Consider the following 22,388-nt stretch of genomic DNA (forward strand, 5'->3'; position numbering starts at 1 on the left):
TGCAAGCACAGCACAGCTGTCTCTGGAGCAGCGCTTCCATGGGCGGTGATGATTGTGCGTCAGTTTGTTCCAAATTCCCATTTTATTCCTCCTTGGTGCCACGGGGCACTGAGGCTGAGCGCTGCAGCCCTGCTAACTGGGACTCTTGCCATCCTTGAGTACCTGCTGAGCATGAGGCAGTGTGCTCCAGCAGCCAGCAGGCTGCTTGTACAGGCACTATCTGAACCTTAAATGTGACTGGGACTTACAGAAATCATAACTAATAAAGGTGACCTAAATTTTACAAGAATGTAAAATAATATTTAAGCTTCCTACAGTTGTTGTATTGAAAGGAATATATTTATGCAGGTATTGAGCACATCCAAGCCTCCTTTGCATGTGCTGAGGAAAGGAAAGAACAACCTCTCTTGCAAATGAATTATTACATGTCATAACTAAGCAAGGGTCTGTTCTGGTTCCAGCAATGCTGATTTTTACAAAAACTGCTGGGAGTGGGGCTGTAAAAGTGCATCTCTGCACGCTCTTCTGGCTTGTGCACAACAAGCTGTGTGCTGGGAAGGATTTCTGAACACTTGTGTAATCTGGAGTGCCCCTGCAGCACAGCTCCTCTCTGGAAGCTGCTCCTGTCCGAGGATGAGTACTGGGGGAAACCAGGGTTTGGATAGAAGTGTTACAGGTCTGATTGATTGGCAGCTGCTCTCTAAGCTGACAGTTTGTAAGCTCAGGTGCTAGTCAACCTTCAGACATGAAAATGTAGCTAGTTTGGCAGGTGTCAGGCACTTTAGTTGGCTTGTAATTCAATCCCAGTCTCCAGAAAGACTTGGAGATTTGGGGATGTCTGATCAAGAAGCTCCTCTTAGATTCCCTAGAGAAATGCAGTTCTCACTGCCCAGGTTATCTTTCCAAATGGAGCTGTTTCTTTTTTCCTTGGATTGAATTGGCTTAATTTAAAATTCGTTTTGGTGTTATTTCTAGTATTTTACCACTTTGGGTTTTTTTTTCCTCCACCATTGAAAATAACTCTTGTACTCTCAGTCCTTCCTGACTGGGATGCCAACTGAATTTAGAGAAAAGCACAAAAGATCCCAATGTGTCTGAAACGTTACCTCAGCTTTGAAGAGCTCTTTGTAATCTGCCTTGCAGAGGGTGGAACCTGTCCCATGTGCCAGCACCACTGGACTTCTTCCCTGTGTTTTTCAGTGATTTCTGGTAGTCTTTAAATTATGTTCTTAGCAATTCAAGCTACTGCATGTACTTCCTGTGAATGAGTAAGTGGGGAGCTAGTTCTTGCTGGGGTTTAATAACACACTGATTATAGAATGATGTCTGTGCACAGTCTCACTTTTGGGATGAGTTGGTTTGCAGAGGGGTCTGATCTGGCTGTGCCTGTCGCCTCCTGCCCTGGTTTGCTGTGGCATCGGGCGCTGCGGGTGTCTGTCCATCGGAACAAGCACAAAGGAGCACGGCGGGGATGAGAACTCCGTGCGTAATATCTGAGCACTGGATGTCACCATTTCCCAGCTCACAGTTGGCACTCCTTTTTGTGGGACTGAGGAAAACACAGCCCTTACGCTGGAGAAGTAATTTGATACATGAGTAACTCTCTCACTCCTTTCTCCGCTGTAATGGCAGTGGTGTGCCTGCTGACCTGTGCCAGCCAGCAGCTCGGCAGGCTAAAGCCAAAACTCCATCTAAACACTGAACAAAAAAGACATCCATAACTTTAATTCATTGCATCTCATCCGGATATTGACACACTAATATATCCTAGATGTGTTAATATCTGGAACCAAGAAGATTAAGCAAAGAACATCAGCTTCAAATTCTGAATTAAATCCCTTTCTTGGCTTAAGCCAATTTCTGATTAACCTAATAGAGAGTGCCTGATCTGCTTACCTGCTTTATCTGTGAAAGAAAGGTATTTGCTACGATGGACTTAATTGTGTGAATGGCTGTCAGATGTTGCGGAGGCTCGTGTGGTGTCGGGCGTGTTTTGTGTCCCTCTCAGTGTGTGTTTTGTGGCACTGGCATTTGGAGCTCTGCTGTGGCTACGAGGCAGTGTTTGATCCTGCCGGGAAAATGATATGGAAAGCCTGTTACTCCTTTCAGAGAGGGTTCACAGTTTGTCCCCTTTATTTCATCCCCAGAAGCGGTGCCCTCCAGCTGTATCGGTGCTGATAGAAGCGGCTGTGAAATTCTAAAGCGCGTGTCCCAGGAGCTGTGGCCGTTTCTGTGACACGGCACCTGACGCTGTTCTGCGGGCAGCCAGCCCTGGCTGGCACGAGCTCCTGTCCGTGGCCAGCGGCCGTGGGGAGCAGCAGGTCCAGGGGTGGCCAGAGCCGAGGGCCCGGGGCTCTGCCCTTCATCCCCCGCCGCAGCCGATCGATGGCCGGGCTGTCTGTCTCCTGTGCCTTCCCTGCTCACAGCCAGAACCTTCTCCAGGCAGCGATCGATGCCTCTAATCTGCTGCAGCCTGTAATAAGTCATGCGAGGCAAAGCTTTTAGGTGGCATTACACGGGATTGTGGAGGCGGCTCCTCAGCTCTCATTCATAGAGCTCTTCATGGACTCGCAGAGAATCCACTGCGTCCCGCCGGTGCATATCTAAAGAGTATAGAATGCTTCTGCAGGTCCCAGCTCCGCACTCTGCTGCGCTGTGCGGGCACAATGGGATCACATTTCCCTGGTTTCTGTTTCGTGTCCATCCCTGAGCCTGCTGCAGGCCCTCGCTACACACACAGCTCGTGCCCGCCTTGCTGGGTGGTGGGGAGCAGCCAGGGAGGCTGCAGGGCAGCACTGCAGTTCATTCTGGCTCTGTAACACCAGGCACCACTGTCCTCCCCCATGGCAGGGAGCAGCCAGGGAGGCTGCAGGGCAGCACTGCAGTTCATTCTGGCTCTGTAACACCAGGCACCACTGTCCTCCCCCATGGCAGGGAGCAGCCAGGGAGGCTGCAGGGCAGCACTGCAGTTCATTCTGGCACCATAACACCAGGCACCACTGTTCTCCCCCATGGCAGGGAGCAGCCAGGGAGGCTGCAGGGCAGCACTGCAGTTCATTCTGGCACTAGAACACCAGGCACCACTGTTCTCCCCCGTAGCTGGGAGCTGCCAGGTTCGCTGAGGGCTGCTGAGAGAGTCCCAGGCTGATTCTGACACACACTTTTAAACTGCTGATCTCTGGGCTGCATCTGTGCTCTTCGGTAGCACTAAATAAATGCCAGCAGTAGTAGAGGCTCTTTCTCTGCTGGCTGATGCAATGGAGAGTTCCAAAAACAAACCTGGAGTGGCATCAAGAATATAACATGGTTTTAAGTGAAAAGTGAATTGACTGTGTGATATGTGTCAGGAAAAACATCCCCAAAAAACCCCCTCAGTCTTGGATTTCTAAATGACATGTCTACTAGTGTGTGTGTACTGGTTGCAAGCAAGGGTCCTAAAACAGCCAGCCACAGCTCTTTAAGCTTTGCCAGAGATGGGGAAGTTCTGATCTTGCTGGAAGTAGTGTGGTTTGTGTGGTGTAATGGTGCCCTGCCAAGGCACTGCCCAGGATGAGGGGTGCCTCGCTGGCAGGGGCACGCGGTGCGGTACAGGGCTTTGTTTATGAGCAGTGAACATCCCTTTCCTGGGAAGGAAGGTGTACACAGAGGTGCAGACACCTGTCCTGCGGTGCTTAATGTTTTCTCCTGGATTACACAAAGAGCCCCCAGCTTGTGTTTCATGAGAGGCACTCGCTCGTTCTTTGGTTCTCTGACAGAAGCAAAATCGGTATATTCGGGTTACTAATGAGTACTTCATCCCATCTTGTTTGTGGTGGTTCTTGCAGGTTTGCAAGGGCTTCACGTTCCATGGCTTTTCAAAGTAATGTTGGATGATTTTGCTGTTTCCCCCCATTAACTTTGAAGGGATGTGCATAGCTAAAGCTCCATTGCATCTTTCGGAAACTTTGCTGTGAATTTCCACTCACAGGGTTGTTTTTGTTTGCGTTTTGTTGCAGACGGGTCAGTGAACAGCAAAGGGAGTTGGGTTTCTGTGGCTGGGCTGTGCATGAGTAAGGCTGGCAGAGCAGGGAAGGCAGTGCCATTCCCTGTTCCCCTCACTGTTCCATTCCCTGTTCCCCTCACTGTTCCATTCCCTGTTCCACTGGCGGTGCCAGTCCCCGTTCCCATTCCCCGTTCCCATTCCCCATCCCCGTTCCATTCCCGTTCCCCGTTCCCGTTCCCCGTTCCCATTCCCCGTTCCCGTTCCCCATTCCCATTCCCCGTTCCCCTGCTCCGTTCCCCTGCCCCGTTCCTGTTCCCCATTCCCATTCCCCGTTCCCAATCCCCATTCCCAATTCCCATTCCCCGTTCCCATTCCCTTCCCCATTCCCCATTCCCCGTTCCCGTTCCCTGTTCTCCGTTCCCATTCCCCTGCCCCGTTCCCCTGCCCTGTTCCCCTGCCCCGTTCCCATTCCCCGTTCCCGTTCCCCGTTCCCGTTCCCATTCCCCGTTCCCATTCCCCATTCCCATTCCCCGTTCCCATTCCCCGTTCCCATTCCCCGTTCCCTTCCTCGTTCCCATTCCCCGTTCCCGTTCCATTCCCATTCCCGTTCCCCATTCCCATTCCCCGTTCCCCTGCTCCGTTCCCCTGCCCCGTTTCCGTTCCCCATTCCCATTCCCCGTTCCCTGTTCTCCGTTCCCCTGCCCCGTTCCCGTTCCCCATTCCCATTTCCCGTTCCCGTTCCCCGTTCCCCTGCTCCGTTCCCGTTCCCCATTCCCATTCCCCGTTCCCCTGCTCCATTCCTCTGCCCCATTCCCGTTCCCCATTCCCCATTCCCCGTTCCTGGTCCCATCCCCGTGCGGGGCGCGGGCCGAGCCCTGGCCCGTCTCCCCCGTGTTCGGGGTCGCTCCCCCGGGCTGGGGGCTTTGTGGGGCCGGGCTGGGGGATCATTAGCATGCGGCCCGGGCTGGGGGCTCTGCTGGCTCACCAGCTGTTCCTGCTGCTCCCGACAATGTCCGGCGCTTCGGGCCGGCCGCGCTCCGCCAGCCTTTCCGCTGGGGATGCCCACGTGGCAGCGCAGCGCCGGCCGGCCCCGCATGGCATATGGTGTCTGGATTCATACAAGATGCAAAACTATTCTGCCGCTAATGCACAATGACTCATAGCATTGCTAATTTTTCCAACAAAAGCACGCTTCCACACCCACACTTTTAACCCCTCAGGCTAAAAAGCCTCTTCTTTAGTTTCAAAGCCATGGAAATGTAAGGAGGTGGGTTCTGGATCAATATCTGAAACCCTATATTTATTTAAAGCATATGCACGCTTATTTTAAATTTCAGCGAAAGCCGGTTTGCAGATCGCCGCTCCGTCCTGCGGCAGGTTTTTGTGCTCCAAAGTGGATTCGTTGTCAAATGCTGGGATTTTAAAATTTTGCGGTAGTTAACGTATTAAAAAAAATAATCGGAAGTTGCCACCACAGAAAATAAAGAGTTATTTTCATTTAAGAGGAAATAAATCCGAGTGTTGTAGCCAGTGGATCCACGAGGATTATGTATTCCGGCGCGAGTTCCCAAGCCGCTCGGTGTAAGCAGCTTGTAATATTTGGGGATCTTTGCTATTTACTGGCTCTTCAGGGACAATAATAATGCACTTTCCAACTAGAGGGAGCTGCTGGTATCCCTGACGCTGATTCTTAACCTTCCAGTCTAATTCCTTTGTGCGACCGTTCCGACGTTTTAATAAAATCAAGTTAAATTACCCCGAGTCATTTAGATTAAAAGGATGCGTCTCAGTCCTCGCAGCGTAATCATCAAATTAAACTGCAGAATTCGGGGGGAAGCGAAGCAGCTCGCGGCTGCTTTCTGTGGAATTCTGTAGGTGATGAAAAGGCTGGCTAGGAGGGAGTGAGGAGCGGGGGCTCCGAGACAAAAAGCGGGTGGGAGGCAGGAGCGGGCCAGCAGCGGGGAGCTCCGGCTCCCTCCGCGCAACAAAGGAACAAAGGGACCTGTGGCCAGCTCCGTGGTGGCCCAGCTCGGGCTCCCCGGGAGCCTCTTGTGCTGGGGACCCCGGGCAGCGCTGCAGCAGCTGAAGGCTCCTGCCAGCAGGGATTTGGGGAGAGCCTCTCCCAGGGATGGTGGAGGGCTCCTGGGGGTGGGTCTGCTGGGACGCCCCGTGTCCTCGCCAAGGCCCGGCTGCCAGCCCTGGAAGGGCACTTTCCATCCAGCAGGGCTGTTCTCTCCTCCCAAAAACGGGGTGGGAAGGCACAAAAGCTGCAGGAGAGCAGAGCCACGCGTGGGCACTTCCACAGGTACTTCCCCAGCGCTCCAGGCACTGGTGCCAATGCACACATGCAATCGCCAGTACAGGCTTAGGTCATTTTTCAAACTTCTCTTTCTCTCTCTTGGAGAGGTCCTTACATCACTGTGTGATTTCCATGAGCTATACATGCTGAAATTGCTTAATTAAAAGTTAAGGAATAAGTTTCTAAGCAGGAAAAAAGGTTTTTAGGCTTAGAGTTGGATTTTCTTTATGACTTTGTTTCTCGGTTATTGAAAATGAGTGGCTGAGTTGAGCGCTGGCCATGCTTTGAGGAGATGAGACAGATCTGACTCTGCTTCAGCCTCACCAGCTCCGTGCAGCTGGCACCAAAAGGGGGGAGGCACAGAAATTTTTGTGCCCCTCATATAAAAGATACTTTGATGGGCAGCACCATAGTCTTACATGGTCCTTTAGAGAGGAAAGGCTTCCCCTCTACCTGCATTTGAAAAGCTCTGAAAGCCATCCTGTTACTGGGGACATGAACATGGTGACATCAAGTGAGAGGAATAGGAGAAAGCTGCTTTTTGTCGCAGGTTTTCTGGCTGGCATATTGAATTTGTGGGGTTTTCTTCCTCAGCATCGTAATTCTGTGTGTACTTCCCAGTGCTTTGAACTGTCAGGGTTCTGCTGTATGAAGAGCAGCAGATGGTTTCTGATGATTTCTTAAATCTAATGGTTAGTAACAATCTAGTGCATGTACAGTATTTCCTGTTAGACAATGTCTCAGGTAACTTTCTGGGTTTTAATACTTCCCTGAACTGCCCTGGGCCAGTTTTTGTGGAGAACAGTAACTTGTGCCGAGCAGCTGGGTTTGTGGCACGTCCTCAGGGTCATCCACCTGGCTGATTTTCACCTGTGAGACACTCTGGGTTATCCAACATCTTGCTGGCCTTGTGGCTTCCTGAAGCAAAACCGGCCTTCCCCTGCACACCTTGCAGCTGGCAGGGCTGGAGGGCTGCTCAGTTATCTCACTGATATCTCAGTGTTACCTGTGTAACAAACCTGGGGCTAGCTCAGCATCTCTGCAGAGCCTCCACACCAAGGATGCACCGTGGCAGCCAGGGACAGAGCTCCAGCTCCCGGCCCCTTTGCTTTCCTGGCTTGCTCAGGCTCTTTCCTGAGCTGCTGCTGTCCCTGTGACCCTGCTTGGCTTCTTGGTGTTGGGAGGGGGCTGGTGAGGGCTGTGCTTGCCAGCCTGGCACCCTGCAGGCAGTGTGGCACAGAGCACCTTGGAGAGCGAGCCCTGGAGCTGATGCTCACACACTCCCCAGCTCACACATCAATGGGGCTCTGCACTTGGAATTTCTGTGTCCAGCCCACCACTGCAGTCCTCTCCTCACTGCCAGCCTCCCTCAAAGCTGGGAGATTTGAGGCTCTGAAAAGGCAGCTCCAGTGGTGAGAGTGGAAGGTTTTTCTGTGCTTAGCTGTTGAATACCCGTCTGTGTTGTGGGCAGGTTTTGAATTGCAGGAATAGCAGTTGCAGCCACACATGGCAGGCTGAGCAATGCCCTGCCCTGCACCCTTGGAGGGCTGGAGTGGGGACAGCACAGCCCTCACCATCAGCTCCTGAGCCTGGCAGGAGGGAGGCACTGCTCCAGGCCGGGACAACTGCTCCAATTCAGAAACCTTTCCTTTCTAGGCTTCTGCAGAACCTGTGGGGTTTTGTGCTCCCGTGTTTTATGACTTGTTGCCATGATAATTCAGCTCATCTTACAGGTTTCTCTAATTGTGATTGATGTGTAATCATTCATTTTATTGAACCTCATTAAGGTCTGTGAACCTCTGTCCCAACTTACAGTAATTAGAGCCCAGATAGCCATTCCATCTGTTCCCAAGCACTGGTTAATTAATGAACTTTTAACGTGTTCTTTGCCTTGTAAAAGCCCTCAGTATTCTCAAGTTGCTGAATAGGATTTGCATGCCAGCATTTCCGTTTGTTTTAAATGCCACAGCAACGTGCAGTTTGGAATCCCAAAAGTCAACACACAAAGTCCTGGGATCTCAGAAAGCAAAGTGGAGAGATTTTACTTTCTGTTCCCACTTTGTGCATCAATTACAGTATCTGTGAAACTGGGGTTTGCAAACAAACGCCTCACAGGGTCTCCAGCGTTCTTTCCTGCCCAAACCTACGGGTTTGGATCTTCCCTTGTTTTGCTAAAGAAAACACACAGAGATCAGTAAACCAAATGTTTCATTTTTCATGTTAGTACTTACTGGGAGAAGATTAGAAACACGATACCTGCAGACACACATTTTCCTGCCCTCAGATTTCATCCTTTTGTTACATCTGGAGCGTCAGGCCTGAGACAGCTCTGTTAGTTTTATGTAGCATTCACTGCAAGGAGGTTTTTAGGATGGAGCAGACTCCACCACTGCTGCTGGAGTTGTCAGGGAGAATTGTTGTGGTCCAGGACTGGGAGAAATCAGCAGGAGCCAAGCTCTTGAGTATTGAGACTTTCTCTGCTTCACCTTTGTGCATTCTGCCTGTGCAGTAACATGCTGAGTCAGTGATGTGTGCAGGCAATAAATCACTGCGTTTTTTAAAAATGCATTCAATTTCTGTTTGCCGGGCAGAGGGGAGAGGCAGCATTTCCAGTGGCAGGAGTTTAAAGGAAACCTTGGGGTTTTTTGCATTGTTGCATTTGTGATCTGCTGCTGGTTTTTGCGCACAGCGTGGTGGTGTGGGGCTGTAGCTGTGCTCTGCCTCCTTTGGATTGATCTGTGTTTACCTCCAATGTTCAGGACAAGAATTAAGTCATACTACTCAACTCCCTGAAAATCCCTTTCAGCATCCAAAGGCCGACCATCTGTCCGGTCCAGCCATTCTTTCCTCCCCCAGTATGCGTTTTAGCCGGGGCTTTGAGCAAGGCTGTATCCTGGAGAAGCAAAATATGAAGGGAAATAAAGGTCTTGGGCCTGGGGCCATGTTTAGCAACGCAAACCCTGTAAATTGCAGATGGTTTTTGTGAAACGAGTGCAGAGAGCCCCTGGTTCTGTGGTATTTCAGTGTGCTGGTCTGTGGCACTGTGGGTGTCCAAGGCACAGACAGGCTTCTCTGCGGAGAGATTTCCAAAACAGCTACTTTTAATTCCTTTTCCAATATTTATGTGTGCCAGTTCATCATCTCACCACTGAGCCCACACTTCAAACAGCCCACTTGGCAAATCCACGCGTGCTCCCCTGCTTCTTTTTGGGACTGAAGCGTTTTAAGTTTCTGGCAGATCTGCAAGAAAAATTGATTTTTTTCTCGAGCATTTTGGAAGTGCAGCAGTTTTGTCTGGAAATGTGCTGGTTTGTGTGCAGTGTCAGGTGTGTGGGGCTCAGCACGGTGCTGCCTCTTCTCCATTGCTGATGCTCTGCAAGTCCAAGGCTGGGATCTTGTTGAAGTTCTTCCAAGATGTTGTTCCACCAGCTGAGATTGACTTAGGAACAAATCCATTCAGCATTTACTAGGGCATGTTAGTAAATCATGCCTCCCCATTACAGCTGATATTTAGGGGGTGCAGTTCTGTTTACAGGAAGAACCCTGGGATGTTCTCCCTGGGCAGTCCCTCTCCTGCTCTCTGTACAATAATAATACATCTGTATTTGCACTCTGTTATCAGATTAAAAAACCTGCAGATGTTCTTGGTGAGGCCTGAGTAGCAATCAGGGCATTCTGGTGAGGGAATGAGAGGAGGGACCAGACTCTTGCCCCTCTCTGCTGGGATCGTGCTGTTGCCTGTACTGTGGTTTTCTGCATGTGCAGAGATGTCCCCAGTGTTTGCTCCTCGGGGCTGATGGATGTGAGTGCTCCCAGTGTGAGGAGACCTACAGGCACAGATCTCTGCCTTCATGCAACAGAGTGAGTTCAGATGCTGCGCATTTTAGCAGTATTTTCCTTTAAACTGTAAGCAGGGGTTGCATTCCACCCTTAGCTAGCTAAATGGGAGTGTTAATTAAGGGAATTACACTTAAGGCTGTTCTCTGTCAGGTTTTACACTGTCAGATTTCATACAATAGGCATTTACGTTAAGATTTCAATATTGCCTGTATTTTGTTTAATAGTAACTTATTTTTATTTTTAGATTAAAATATTTTTAGCAGCCTTTCTGTAGGTTGCCTGTAAAATGTTTGATGTTATTTGGGTTTATTAAGAGAGATAAGAGGGATGTTGTTCTATCAGCTGTTAAATATTATTGCATGTTAATCCATATTTTAAAAGTTCAAAGCCTGTGCTAGCTCGTGTTTCTCTGTTCTTGTTGCTGTTGGTACAGACGTGCTCTTCCCATTTGTGTGAAAAACAGAATTCAGCTCAGGCCATGCATAGATTGTCAGAAAGATTAAAGTGTGCATCGTGCAATTTTTCCTCTTTGAGCAAGGGGCCTTTGATGTGCTAATGTTCACTTTCTCTCTTTCATGGCGAAGTGCTGGGCATTGTTTCGGGCTGCAGAGCAGTGTCTGCTTCAGAGGCAGAGCCAGGCCCAAGGTAGCAGCATGTGCAGGGACACTGCTGCCACCGGCCAGGGGATCAGATAGCAGTGTGCCTGCACAGATAAACACCAGGGCAGGCTCTCAGGAGAGCTGCTGCCAGGAAAGCCAAATATTTAATATCCAATATCCCACTGGTGTGTGCCAGTGTTCCTGCAGTTGCACTGAGTCACACGCTGCAGGTCCAAAGCGGGAAGCTTGGCAGTGCAAGAGGCGCTCGCTGTAGGCTCTGAAATCGCACCCAAACACAAGGCTCTCATGTATTTCCAAAGTTAATTGGCAAGTGAAATTATCTGGATGGGCTCATCTTGGGTTGCAGTGGGCATTTTCCAGCTAATGGATAAAATTGTGCAGGCTGCTCGCAGGACTAGCTTGAGCTGACGTAGCAGGGGCCTGATGTGGGTGGTGACAGGCACAGTGACAAAAGTGTGTGGAGAATGAGCAGCTATGAGCAGCCTTTCTTATGCCAAAAGACACCAGTTCTCCTTTTGTAACTGACTGGGAAAGAATGGTTTCCTGAGTTCCTCAGAAGTATGGGAAGAGACAGTGTGTAACTGGGCAGGAGTGAGTGGAGCGCTGGTTGTGTTCTGCAGAAGACGGATTAGTTGGTAATTGAATGATAAAAGCCTTCCTTTTCAAACTGGGTGACATTTGAGACAGAAAATGAAACAAAACCTGGAATAAAACTTGAACACAGGAGAACCTGACAGCAGCACGCAGTGTCCCTGCTGTGTAGCTTCTTCCCCGGGTCCTTGTCCCTGCATATTCCCCCTTCTCCTTTTCCTCCAACTGTGATGCTTCATTAAAAATTCATCCTGCTCCGTGCCTTCTCTTTGGGATGCTCGAGGTCTCCTTTCATTCCCGACGTGACTCAGCAGTTAAGGATGTCAAAGGACTTGAGCAGTTCAGCTCCAAGGGCGCTGGCTGGAAGCGGCAGTGAGGACGCTGAGGAAGTGAAGAAGATTCCTGGGGGTTGTGCTCAGGCTGTGTGTCCTGGGCAGCAGGATGGAGCTGCTGGGCACACAGGCTCCCTTGGCTCCTTTCGGTGCTTTAGGCGCGTGCCGGGGAAGGGTTGGCCGGTCCGGTGGCCAGTGGTCACCTCACCAAGGAGCCCCTGCGCTGGCTGAGCGTGAGCTGAGTCTCAAGGGCCTGGCAGCGAGCAGCTGGAAGGGGCTGTGTGGGGCAGAGGGTGCAGGGCTGTCGCTGGGGCCTTCGGGGCAGGTTTTTGGTGGCCTTGGAGAAAGGACCGGAGCAGCTGGCGTGTTACTGCCACCCCTCCTGCCTGTGCCGGCTCGCGGGCACCGGAGACTCTCCTGCAGGACTCCCCCTCTCCCAGCACAGCTGCCTCTGCAGCAGCACTGCCTTGCTCCTTTGCCATCTCAAATCAGATTAATTGTCTGTTTAACAAAGTGCTGGCGCTCTGCGAGTCGGCCGTAATCTCATCGCGGTGGAAGTGGGTGCTCCATAACCCAGACACCTCGGGGATCAGGAGCGCACGGCCGCCGTGTGTGCACAGCACAGCTGCTCACTGCTGCTCTGCCCTGGTCTGCCTGCGTGCCCCCAGCTGGGACGGGCTCCAGCAGCACCTCAGCTGTCCCTTGGGACCACCTCGTGTTTTGTCACTCCTTGTTCCTGTCACATTTATTCCTATAGGCAGTTTTCCTTTTGCACTGTTCTGGGGTTCAGCACTTCTGTTCCCATTCCCCATGCACTGATAGCTGTGTAAAATATACATCTGTATGCAGTATGTGCCTGTACACATTAGCCTGGTTTCTGCTCTCATTCTCACTCCCTTTCAGAGCTGGTTTCAACCTGGCCAGTCCTGGTGCTAAAGCTTGGCTGTGCAGCCAGCCCAGCAGCTCTCCCACTGCTCTGTCTCCACTTCCACCATCATTTCTCTTGTGCTTGGGTTTAGAATTTGGTTGTTTAATAGTGTATTGTACCACTGACTCAGGAACTTGTCCTGTAATTAATTGTAACGATAAGACTTCATGGCCACCCTCAGTTACTTGAAACTTACGGGGTAATGTTTTCAGAAACAGTAGAACATTTAGAAGTTGTTAACAGCAGTGAAACCAATGCATTGACTTGCCCTTTTGTGAAGGAGTCACTTATATTTTCAGTTTTGCTCGCTCTCCACTCGCACATCCCAACTCATAAGTTAAAAAGAGCAGATTTCATAAATATGCAGCAGAATTTTAATCTACTTCTCTGGGGGAAATGGGGAGCCATCACAGCATCCACACTGGCTGAGCTGTGCTGTGGAAGTGGAATCCAGTTCACCTAGTGGGAAGTCACTTTCAGGGGGAAAAAACCTGTGATTTTAAATGCTGACTTAATCATCTGCTGCTGGGGCCGAGGCGGCCAGCAGCGAGCGCTGCTCTACCTGTTGAAAGGCTATGTTCATTTAATGGATTTTAAGCAACATTATTCTAAGATCCACAAAAGGCATTCTGCGTTATATGAATAAAAGATTTGCCCGTGCTCCTCGTTAACCCTACAATGCCAGGCAGTGTGACTGAAGTGCAGCCACCTGGCAGGGAGCTCCGGGCTCAGCTGCCGCAGCGCGGCCGGAGGCAGCGCCAGGTGCTGCGGGGCCGGGGGGACCCGCTCGGGGACACAGGTACAGCGTGGAAAGGGACACCGAGAGATGGAGCCCCTCCAGAGCTCCCTCACACCCACGAGCTGTTTGTCCCCATGTGCCACCCACAGCCCCGGGCAGCCCACGCTCAGTCCCCGCTTTGGAATATCCTCAAAGCTGCCAGGTGATCATTTTAAACCTCCGTCCTCCTTAGAGTGGTTTCAGTTTAAAGCGGGGATATCCCCGCTGGTTTCTTGCTGGGCTTTCTCTAATTTGTTCTTCCTTCCCACCCTCCAACATCCAGCAGTTTCCCAGCCTGTCTGACCGAAGCAACAAGTCTGTTTCGTGTTAAGCATCTTGCAAATGGTGTCACTCATAATGGATGTGATAATAAGCCCCAGTTACCTGCCCCTGATTGTAATAAATGTAAATTACCAGCTATAATAGACCTGAAACTGAGCCATTTAGTGTTAGACCCAGAAATAATGAAAATATCTGTAATAAACTGGAAGGGGCAAAATTACTTTGTGTAATTATATTTTGTTCTGCTTGTAGCTGCCAGATCATCATACTCTTATCAAACTGACAGGGTTTGGTAACATTTAGTAGGTGAGAAACTATATTTATAAATTGAAAAGACTTGTTGAGTCAAACTCACTTAATGAGTGAGTTTGACAGTCCATCGGTTATATCCAAAGCACAGAGGTGCCCCTTTCTGAGATATCATTCCACTGGCTGTGATTCAGTTAGAACTAAATGAATTGAGCTCTTTTAGGAACAAATTCATTTGGCATGTGCATTTATATTCCATATAGTTCCAGGAATCCTTCTGTGTGCTGCTCAGCTCCGTGCCGCTGGTCCCCTGAGCACACAAAGCCACCTCAGTGTCAGTGCAGTTGTTCCATGGGGTGGGAATCACAAATCATTTTTTTCGTTCCTCTGTCTCTGGCGGTGTAGGTTCAAAGCTGGGCATTGCAGAGGCTGGCACCTTCGGGTTTTCAGTGGTTTGGAGTGTGGCATTATCCCAGGAGATTCCCAAATGTACCTTGGCCTGGGTACTGCTGTGATGGAGCTTGAGCTGTCCCTTGTCTCCAGGTGCACTGTGGAGCAGATCTCTTGTGGCATGTGAATTCTTTCAGTGACATTTCTGGCTTTAGAATATCTTGTGTTTGGGCAGGGGAGTAGCATCAAGTGCAGGAATGTTAAATGCACGTGCCTGTCAAACTGGAGACACTGCAGGTCTGTGTGTTTGTGTATGTGCAGTGACCAAAGCATAGCAGCACCAGTTCAGAAACCTTTATAACCCACCTTGGTTTGGTTTCTTTTTAATTGTAAAATTTTAAGATATAAGGGAATACCAACAGCATTTTGTCATTAGCTGGTATAATTCATAAAATAAACTCGCAAACCTTGTTGGGAGGTCTGCACCTTTCCTACCTGCCTGGGACAGGAGAGGAAGGTGCAGCTGGCCCAGCATCCCCCTGCCAGCAGCTCCTCTTCATTGATGGTGGGAGAATCTCACTGCCCAGCTGTCCTGGCTGCACCACCTTGGGGTCTGGAGTTTGGCTGGGTCCCTGGGAGCTCCACCTGGAATTTCACAGGGGAGGGAGGTAGTGTGGACCCTGGCTGAGTGCTCACTGTGCTGCCAGCATGGGCCCTTGCTCTCCCCAGTGCCTCAGGAGAGGGGAGCTCCCCATCACTGCTCTGGGGCACTGGGAAGGTGGCTTTCAATTAGACCTGAGAAACTCCCGTCCCTTTATCTCTCAGGACTGAGTAGGGAACTGTATGGCCACCTCCAGAGAAAGTATATCTGGGGGCAATCACGCCCCACTGATTTGCTGGTGAAAACCTTGTGCCCAGGTGTCACAATACAGAACTTTTGATAGCAGCCTCTGGGTGGTTAGAGCTCGGTGTGCCCTGCGGCTCTGAACTGGTAACAGGCCATCCTGTCATCATTGTAATTGAAATACTTCCATCCAAGCCGTGTTAGGTCAGTGGTAAGCATGGAATGGAGAGGCCAGCTGCACCTTGGATGGGCAGAGGGCTGGTTGCACCATGCAAAATAGACAGTGCCATGTTTTGGGCACAGTTGTGTGTGGTTTGTCACCTCTGTAGCGCATGAGGAACGTGCTGAATGGGAAAAAAGTCAATAAAGGGGATGAGGCAGAGGCCTGGCTCTTTTCTCAACAGAACAGGTCTGTGTGCAAAGAGGAGCAGTTGGGAGGAGAGCATTGCAGGGACTGTGGCAGCATTACAGAGCTTTGGGTGGGGATGAGCTGGAGTGCTGTCAGGGTTCAGAGTGCTGCGGGAGCAGCGGTGTGAGCGCTGCGGAGCGCTCGGTCTGTAATGGTACGTGTGTCTGCCCCCGGAGGCTTCCCGCCTGCCTGAGCGCTCAGAAATTAAGATGAAAGCTTGTTTTCTGCCTTATTCATAATAAATGCAAGATTCTCCCCTGAAGCACTTGGCATGACTAATGTGCCACATATTCTTGCTATCCCAGAGCAGCAGGCGAGTGCCTCTGCCAGACGGGTGCTCACAGCACACCTTGGGCCACGCGCAGCGGTGGGAGCCACCGAAGCCTTTGCCTCAGGGCACCTTCAGAATGGCTTTGCTGTTACACTGCTTGATTTCCACAGAGATGCTTTGAAACAGTGTGAAACGTGTTTCTGTTGTTGTTTTACTGCACTTTCCCCTTTAAAGCAATTACTGGCGACCGTCTGCGCGGAGCCGCCGTATCGCACCGTGCGCGCGGGGAGATGCCGTGGCAGCGTGCCCTGGGACTCGCAGCACTCCCAGGCTCTCGGGGACCTGAGGCCCATCTCCATCAGTCAGCACCGAGGTTCTTTTGTGATCCTGTGAGGGACCCGGGCCCCGCTGCGGGGAGGGAGGTGGCAGAGCTCCAGCCGTGGTGCCGAGGCGCTGGGCAAACGCTGTGCACAGGAGGGATCCCTTTGCAGACCTCCCGGTACCTGTCGGTGTCAGGGAGAGCCGTGTCCCTTCCACACCAGGGTGTTGTGGGCTCCAGCCATCCCCCCGGCACAGAGGGCTGCCTGTCAGTGCAATTGGTGGCGCAGCAGCAGAAAATTATGCCGCAGAGAGGATGAGCTCTTGGTTTTGGCAGCAGAGGACGGTGTGCCTGTTCTGGATAAGGAGGAGGAACAGCAGCCCTGGCACAGGCTGGGAGCCCTGGCTCTCGTGGCTGCGGCGTGGGCAGATGGCTGTGACGGGGGCTGGCCGTGGGGACAGGGGCCCACAGAGCCCGGCGGCCGCACGCGCGTCTCACACGTTACACGGAGCGATTCAGGCGCCGCTGGAGTTTCCATCCTGCACGCTTTGGTTTATAAAAAGCACCTAAGTCTGGGGTGGCTGACAAGTACAGTTTAATTGCACCTGTTTAGTGAAGGATATATGTTACCAAAATTCCCCCGAAAGTTCTGGGTGAAATTCGTGCGGCGTTGGCGGTCACTAGACCGTAAATGATGGCGAGCCCAATCAAGCAGATTGAGTTTCACACCAAAGCTGCCTAACACCACATTTTAAAAGCACAGTAACTCCATCCTCTTCAGAGCTGGGGAGGACAATTAGGTGCAGAAAGGTCATCAGCCAACACATCTCTGCTAACCTCGGTTTTATGGTCCTGGCTTTATTCTGCTTTGGTAAGTCCCAAACATTCATGTTCTCGTTTGTTTTCCAAACTGCTGTCACAGTTTCAGGAGCAAACCCTTTTTGTGAACCATCTTTGGGCCCTACGATACAATCAGGATGAAACTGAAATAGATGTTTCTTGCACTGAACAGTAAATTCAAAGATTTTCTGCAGGTGTCCCTAATTGGGTAGAGAAAGAATTGGTATGTGGACATGTAGCCAGCCTTAGTGTCCAACGGGCTGGAAAGAACTGTCTCCCTCTGTGCTTTGAGCCTCTCCACTGGCCCGGTGCCCCAGAAGCCTTCTCTGCACGTGGCAGATGGGAGCTGCAGCAGGTCCCTGCCAGCATCAGGGTCCCTTTGGAGCCGCAGGAACAGGCTGCACTGCTGCAGCGAGTGCTCTCCGTGGGCCCTGGCGGTGTCCTGGGTGCCAGTCGTGGCCCTGTGCTGTTGGCACGGCCCGTGGAGAGCAGCCAGGCACTTCTCCCCAGCCTGGCCACAAACCCACAAACACTCCTGTTTTTATTTGCCAACTGCGTCAGCAGAGCGCATTGTTCATTCCGTGTAGCGGTGACGGTATATAAATGCTGCATGAATGTTTTTATTTTCAAACAGTAGCGTGGGGCAGGAGGGGCTGGCCATTGCCATCAGCAGGAGTGGGGCCCTGAGATTGAGGGTAGCAAGGAGTTAAGATTAATAAGCCAAAGTTCTGTATTTTCAGGATCTGCTTGAGTCACCATCTTCTATATTCCCTTGTTTCTCAGCAGGGCAGCTTGATGTGGTTTAGTCATGTGTGTGTGTGTGTGTGTGTGTGTGTGCAGGGAGGGAAACAGTGGGCAGGTCTGGTCCTGGGATGGCTCAGGGCACCTGCAGAACCCAGATGATGAGGACTTTGAAGGGTTTTCAAGGTCATTATGTTTTGAAAGCGGCTCCATGTTGTAGAGGTTAAACATAGAAGTGATGCTGGTGGGTGAGAGCCAAGTGCTGGCTGGTACCCACCTCTGGTGAATTTTCAAAAGCTTCTGCCTTTTGTCTTTTGCATCCTCCATCTGGAAGGATGTCCTGTGTGTTTCACTCTGCAGGTCATCCTGCTGCTGCAATAAGTTTCTGTGGTTTATTGCAAATAGCTGATGTTCACATTTTAATGTATTGGGGTTTTTTTCAAACTGCCTTCATTGTGTGGTTGACATGTTAAAGTAATTGGTATGCTGATAAAACACTACTAGAAGCTCATAATACTCCAGTATTGAGATTTGTTGGTTGTATTCAAATAGGACCTAAATTCCTGCTCTCCCACAGTTTTATATATGTTCACGATCTATAATTCACACCTTGTCATGGCCCTCCATGTCATTATTTCATATGAAATGAAAAAAAATAAACCCGTTTGTGTCTGTCTAAAATATTTTGCTCTGGAGTTCTGCCTTGGCAGAAGCAAAATGTAAAATAATGCAGCCGTGGAGGGGTGGGTCAAATTGCCGTACGTATTAAAAGAGGAGCTTTTGATCAGCTCCTTGGAGGGTCTGGTGTAAGTGCATTTATCTGCAGATCTCAGGGGATGCCCCAGGCCCCCAGCTAACTGGGGGTTTGGTTAATCAGGGCTGCCAGCTGTCCAGCTTTGCGCTGGGGTAGGGTTCAAGCTCCCAGCCCATCCTCTGCAGCCAGGCCTGCCGCAGCAGTGCATTTGTGTGCTCCCTGCAGCGCTCCAGCCCTGAGGCTGCTCCAGGAAAGCCAGCCAGGCACTCGGGGCTCCCTCCCAGCCCTGCTCAGAGCCCAGAGCTGATCCATGCTTGCGTTTTTAAACCAGTAGTTTATGTGGCACATCTAAATTCTGCTTGGTGTTGGGGGCACCTTGGTGTCAGGTGGGCTCTGCCCAAAGCTCACAGGAGGGCTGTGACACAAAGGTCAGGTTAAAGAGGTTTGGTGTGAGGTTCTGATGTGTGAAACTCGGTGATATTTCGTGGTTGGCTCTTAGGCTGAAGGCACAGCACATTTTTCCATGGGGCAGCTCTGACAGAAGTATTGCTCCAGGGATTGTCGGGACAGACGCGTTCCTACAGGGCAATAAATAGAAAAGCTCGTCATGCTTTTTTTACAGGATGGAGGTGTTTTTTGGAGGGTTCTCTTCCAGATTGTTCACAATGCTTCCACATTGAGATTCCTAAACTTCAGCAAAATTTTAGTTGACTTCTTCTTTTTTTAATGAATCCCAACTGTTCTCCCAAATGTGCATATGTACTGAGACAGAGGTAGCAGGGAGTTTAATTTCAGTTCGCTGGAGTCACTCGGTTCTGTTGTGATTAAGCTGTGAGTACAAACGAGCTGGCTGTCCCCACGGCAGGAGCAGGAGCTGCTGTGTCCCCGCTGCTGTGCTCGGGGAGCACCGATAGGAGCTGGCTGCTGGTGGAGCTGGGCTGTGCAGCCCCGGCCTGCCTGCGCTGGGCTCCTCTCTGCCCGATCTGCGGGGCTCTCCACACCTTGCCCTGTTCTCCCTCAGCTGCCTCTCCTGCTCAGCCGCTTGTCCGGGCGGGTTTTCCCGGTGTTTTGTGTGCTGAGCAGCATCCTCCGGCTCCTCAGCGGGATTTTACCGGCGGCAGAGCAAAGCCGGGCGGCGTTTCCGTGCGGCTGCTGCTGCTCCTGAGCTGTCCGGAGCCGCTCGGGACCCGGCAGGGCATTCTCGGGCAAGCCTGAGGAGCCTTTGCTCGTCCCCCGGGCCTGGGTGGAAGCCCAGGAGCAGCCGGGGCCGGGGCCGGGGCCGGGGGGTGGATGGAGCAGGCTCAGGTGCTCGGCAGCCCCCGGTGTCACCGAGCCCTTTGAGCCATTTGTCACGGCCGGGGCCGCTCCCGCTGCGGCAGCACGTGCCGGCTCCAGAGGGCTCAGCCCCGGGAGCACCGGGAGCCACGGGAACCACGGGAGCTCCAGGAGCCCCGGCAGCCCCGGCCCGCACGGCCCTGGCAGGAGCCGAGCGCCCGGGAATCGCCATGTCCATAATGAGCGCTGAATGGCATCCGTCAGTCCCTTGCCGGTCGGGCCCGGGCGTGTGGCTCCTCTCGGAGAAGTTTGGCAGCCGTTCATTCATCAGCCGGAGTCACCGGGAGTTCAGCCCATGGAGGGAGGGAGGCAGCAGCCCCGCGCTGCCGGGAGCGCGTTCTCCCGGCCAGGGCAGGCAAACCGAGCAAATAACGCTGTCAGCAGCTGCAAACGCTGAAATGCTGCCTATTGATTTCCTTTCTGCAGGCTTCCACGGGAAGTTTAGAAGAAGATTTATCATGTATCAGTCGTTCTCTATGAGCGTTAAACGCAAAATTCTTCCTTTCTTTCTCTTCCCTTTGTTGCCACCGTGCCCGCAGGAACTCGCGTGCGATGAAGACGTGCTTTGCTTATTCCCTTCGAGGTCGACACCAGACCGTCGTCTTCTGGCTTTAAGCGCTGCTTTTATCTGATTTATTTTTTTTTTTTTAAAGTAGTGTTTCAGAGTGGTTTTGTTAATGTACTGCAAGTCACAAATGGCACTTCAATATTAATTAGTAATGCTTTTCAATTCTAAATACCCTCACCTGCATTCTGTTGTCACTGGTGTTATTCTCCTGCTCCTAATTTCTAAATTCAGCTTGGCCTTTGCTCCCACCGAACAGCCTTGCAGAGCTCGAGTGCATTTCCCCATAACAGAAACACAATGAGGCGCTGAAAACTTTTGTTTTCGCTGAGGAAACGGAGAATGAGATGTCATCCTGGCTCCTGCGAGCCCTAATTCATAAAGTCATACGTGAGGCTCTCCAGCCCATTGTAGGTTTGTCCCAGGCGTTATCCTGTTATTGGAAGTGTATGATTCACCTTCTGAGCAGACAGAAGCTGCACACAAAAGGGGAAGATTTGCTTTCTCCGCTGTGAAAGGCTGCCGCAAGCAGGGGTCCTATTAAGACAGCTGGAAAGTTGCTTCAGCTTGTTACGCTTGTAAGTTTTATTGGTGACTGGTTTTTGATTACACATTTGAATGCTGTGTGTTCCAGGTTGCCGAGTTTTAATTAAAAGGCAATAGTCTCGATGTTAGCTCGCTTTGTTGCCTGCATTATTCAGGCCATAATGCATGCAAGTTGTGGGCTGGGTTCGTCCACTGTGCATCGTTTATTTGGGATACATAAGGTTGCACCTTCCAGCACCTGCCCTAAATATAACCGTCACGCTTTTGCAATTGGTTTATTGTGCTTAATTTTGTCTAAGAAGTCCAGTAATCAAATGAATGGGGAGGGGGGGGAGGTGTATCCCTCTGTCCTGTAGGTTTTTTCCTCCAATCTATTACTTTTCTGGCCATTGGAACAGGAATATTGCGTGCCAGGAGCTTCCCATAGTGCCACAGCCTGTGCATGACGGTGGGTTTTGATCTGGGGCTTTTGCTCCTGTGCTCAGCAGCTCCCAGGTCACAGCTTAGTCAGGAAGCTCAAAAGGTGTTACCCTGAATTTCCAGGCCTGAATGTATCTATCCCCTCTTTGTTGCCCCCATTCAGAACCCTTGGGCAGTTCTGGGCCAGTTCCCTGCCCGTTCCAGCCCGGTCAGCGGATCTGGGGCTGCTGCTCGGGGATGCCGTGACAGCCTCGAGTTCTGCACACACCTTTCCTTAACGGGGCCTCACAGCTACGAGGAGAGAGCTCTGTACCTCGAAGCCATCATCCAGAACCACAAAGAAGTGATGACGTTTGAGGATTTTGCCGCTCAGGTCTTCTCTCCCTCTCCCAGCTACTCCCTCGGTGGAACTGGTGAGTCTCTGCACATTATTCTTCTCTGTAGCTCCAAGAAGCACTTGAGCAGCAGATGTACACCTGTTTTTTGTAGATAAATGCTTGCAAATTTAAGAAGACTATTCTTCCCCTGAATCAACTAATGAATATCAAAAGGAATGATGACATTCATTTTAATTTGTTTTGCATCAGAGCTATTCACACTGCTCCTTTCTTCAGCTATCCTGTTAACCCCCAACTCCGGCGAGGTTAATGAACTTTCTCGCAGTGATGGGCTCGGGCTCATTCAGGACTCCGGGTTCTTGCTGAGCCGGGAATATTGTGTTCAAAAGCGAGGCCTGAATCGGGGCTCACTTATCAGAAATAGTTCCTCGCAGGGGAAGCTGCTGCTAATGCTAAATGGGGATTATGCTGCTGAGCTACCAGGGTCAGGGATTAATGCACAAGAGCCGCAGGAACGGGGTGCCGTCAGGGACCGGCAGCGGCGCGCGCGATGCGGCGCGTCCCTTCAATGCCGGCGAGCTGCCCTGCAGCACCTGGCCCGCAGCCTCTGCGGGGTCTGTGATGGGTGTGTGGGGTGTGTGTGTGTGTGCACACGTCAGTGCTCATCAGTCATCGTCCTGCTGAGAGCTGACACTGTGCCCAACTCCGGGAATTC

The 22,388-nt window shown here is 51.3% G+C and overlaps 1 protein-coding gene across 6 annotated transcripts in view; it reads left to right on the plus strand.

The window, feature by feature from the left end:
• Positions 1-22,388, plus strand: part of RALGAPA2 (Ral GTPase activating protein catalytic subunit alpha 2) — a 103,267-nt gene that overhangs the window by 68,399 nt on the left and 12,480 nt on the right. For 3 of the 6 annotated variants that reach the window (XR_009277183.1, XM_058834901.1, XM_058834904.1), the window contains one exon: positions 21,627-21,748. The exons of 1 other annotated variant lie outside the window; for it this stretch is intronic. Coding sequence is in view for 4 of the 5 variants with exons in the window: in XM_058834901.1 (XP_058690884.1) it covers positions 21,627-21,748 (122 nt within the window). In the remaining variant the exon portion in view is untranslated. Of the gene's footprint in view, positions 1-21,498; positions 21,749-22,388 lie in introns of those variants that run through there. 2 more of the 6 variants (XM_058834899.1, XM_058834903.1) reach the window with 1 other exon arrangement.

Source organism: Poecile atricapillus, chromosome 3 (assembly GCF_030490865.1).
Source record: "Poecile atricapillus isolate bPoeAtr1 chromosome 3, bPoeAtr1.hap1, whole genome shotgun sequence".
NCBI classification, from domain to species: domain Eukaryota; kingdom Metazoa; phylum Chordata; class Aves; order Passeriformes; family Paridae; genus Poecile; species Poecile atricapillus.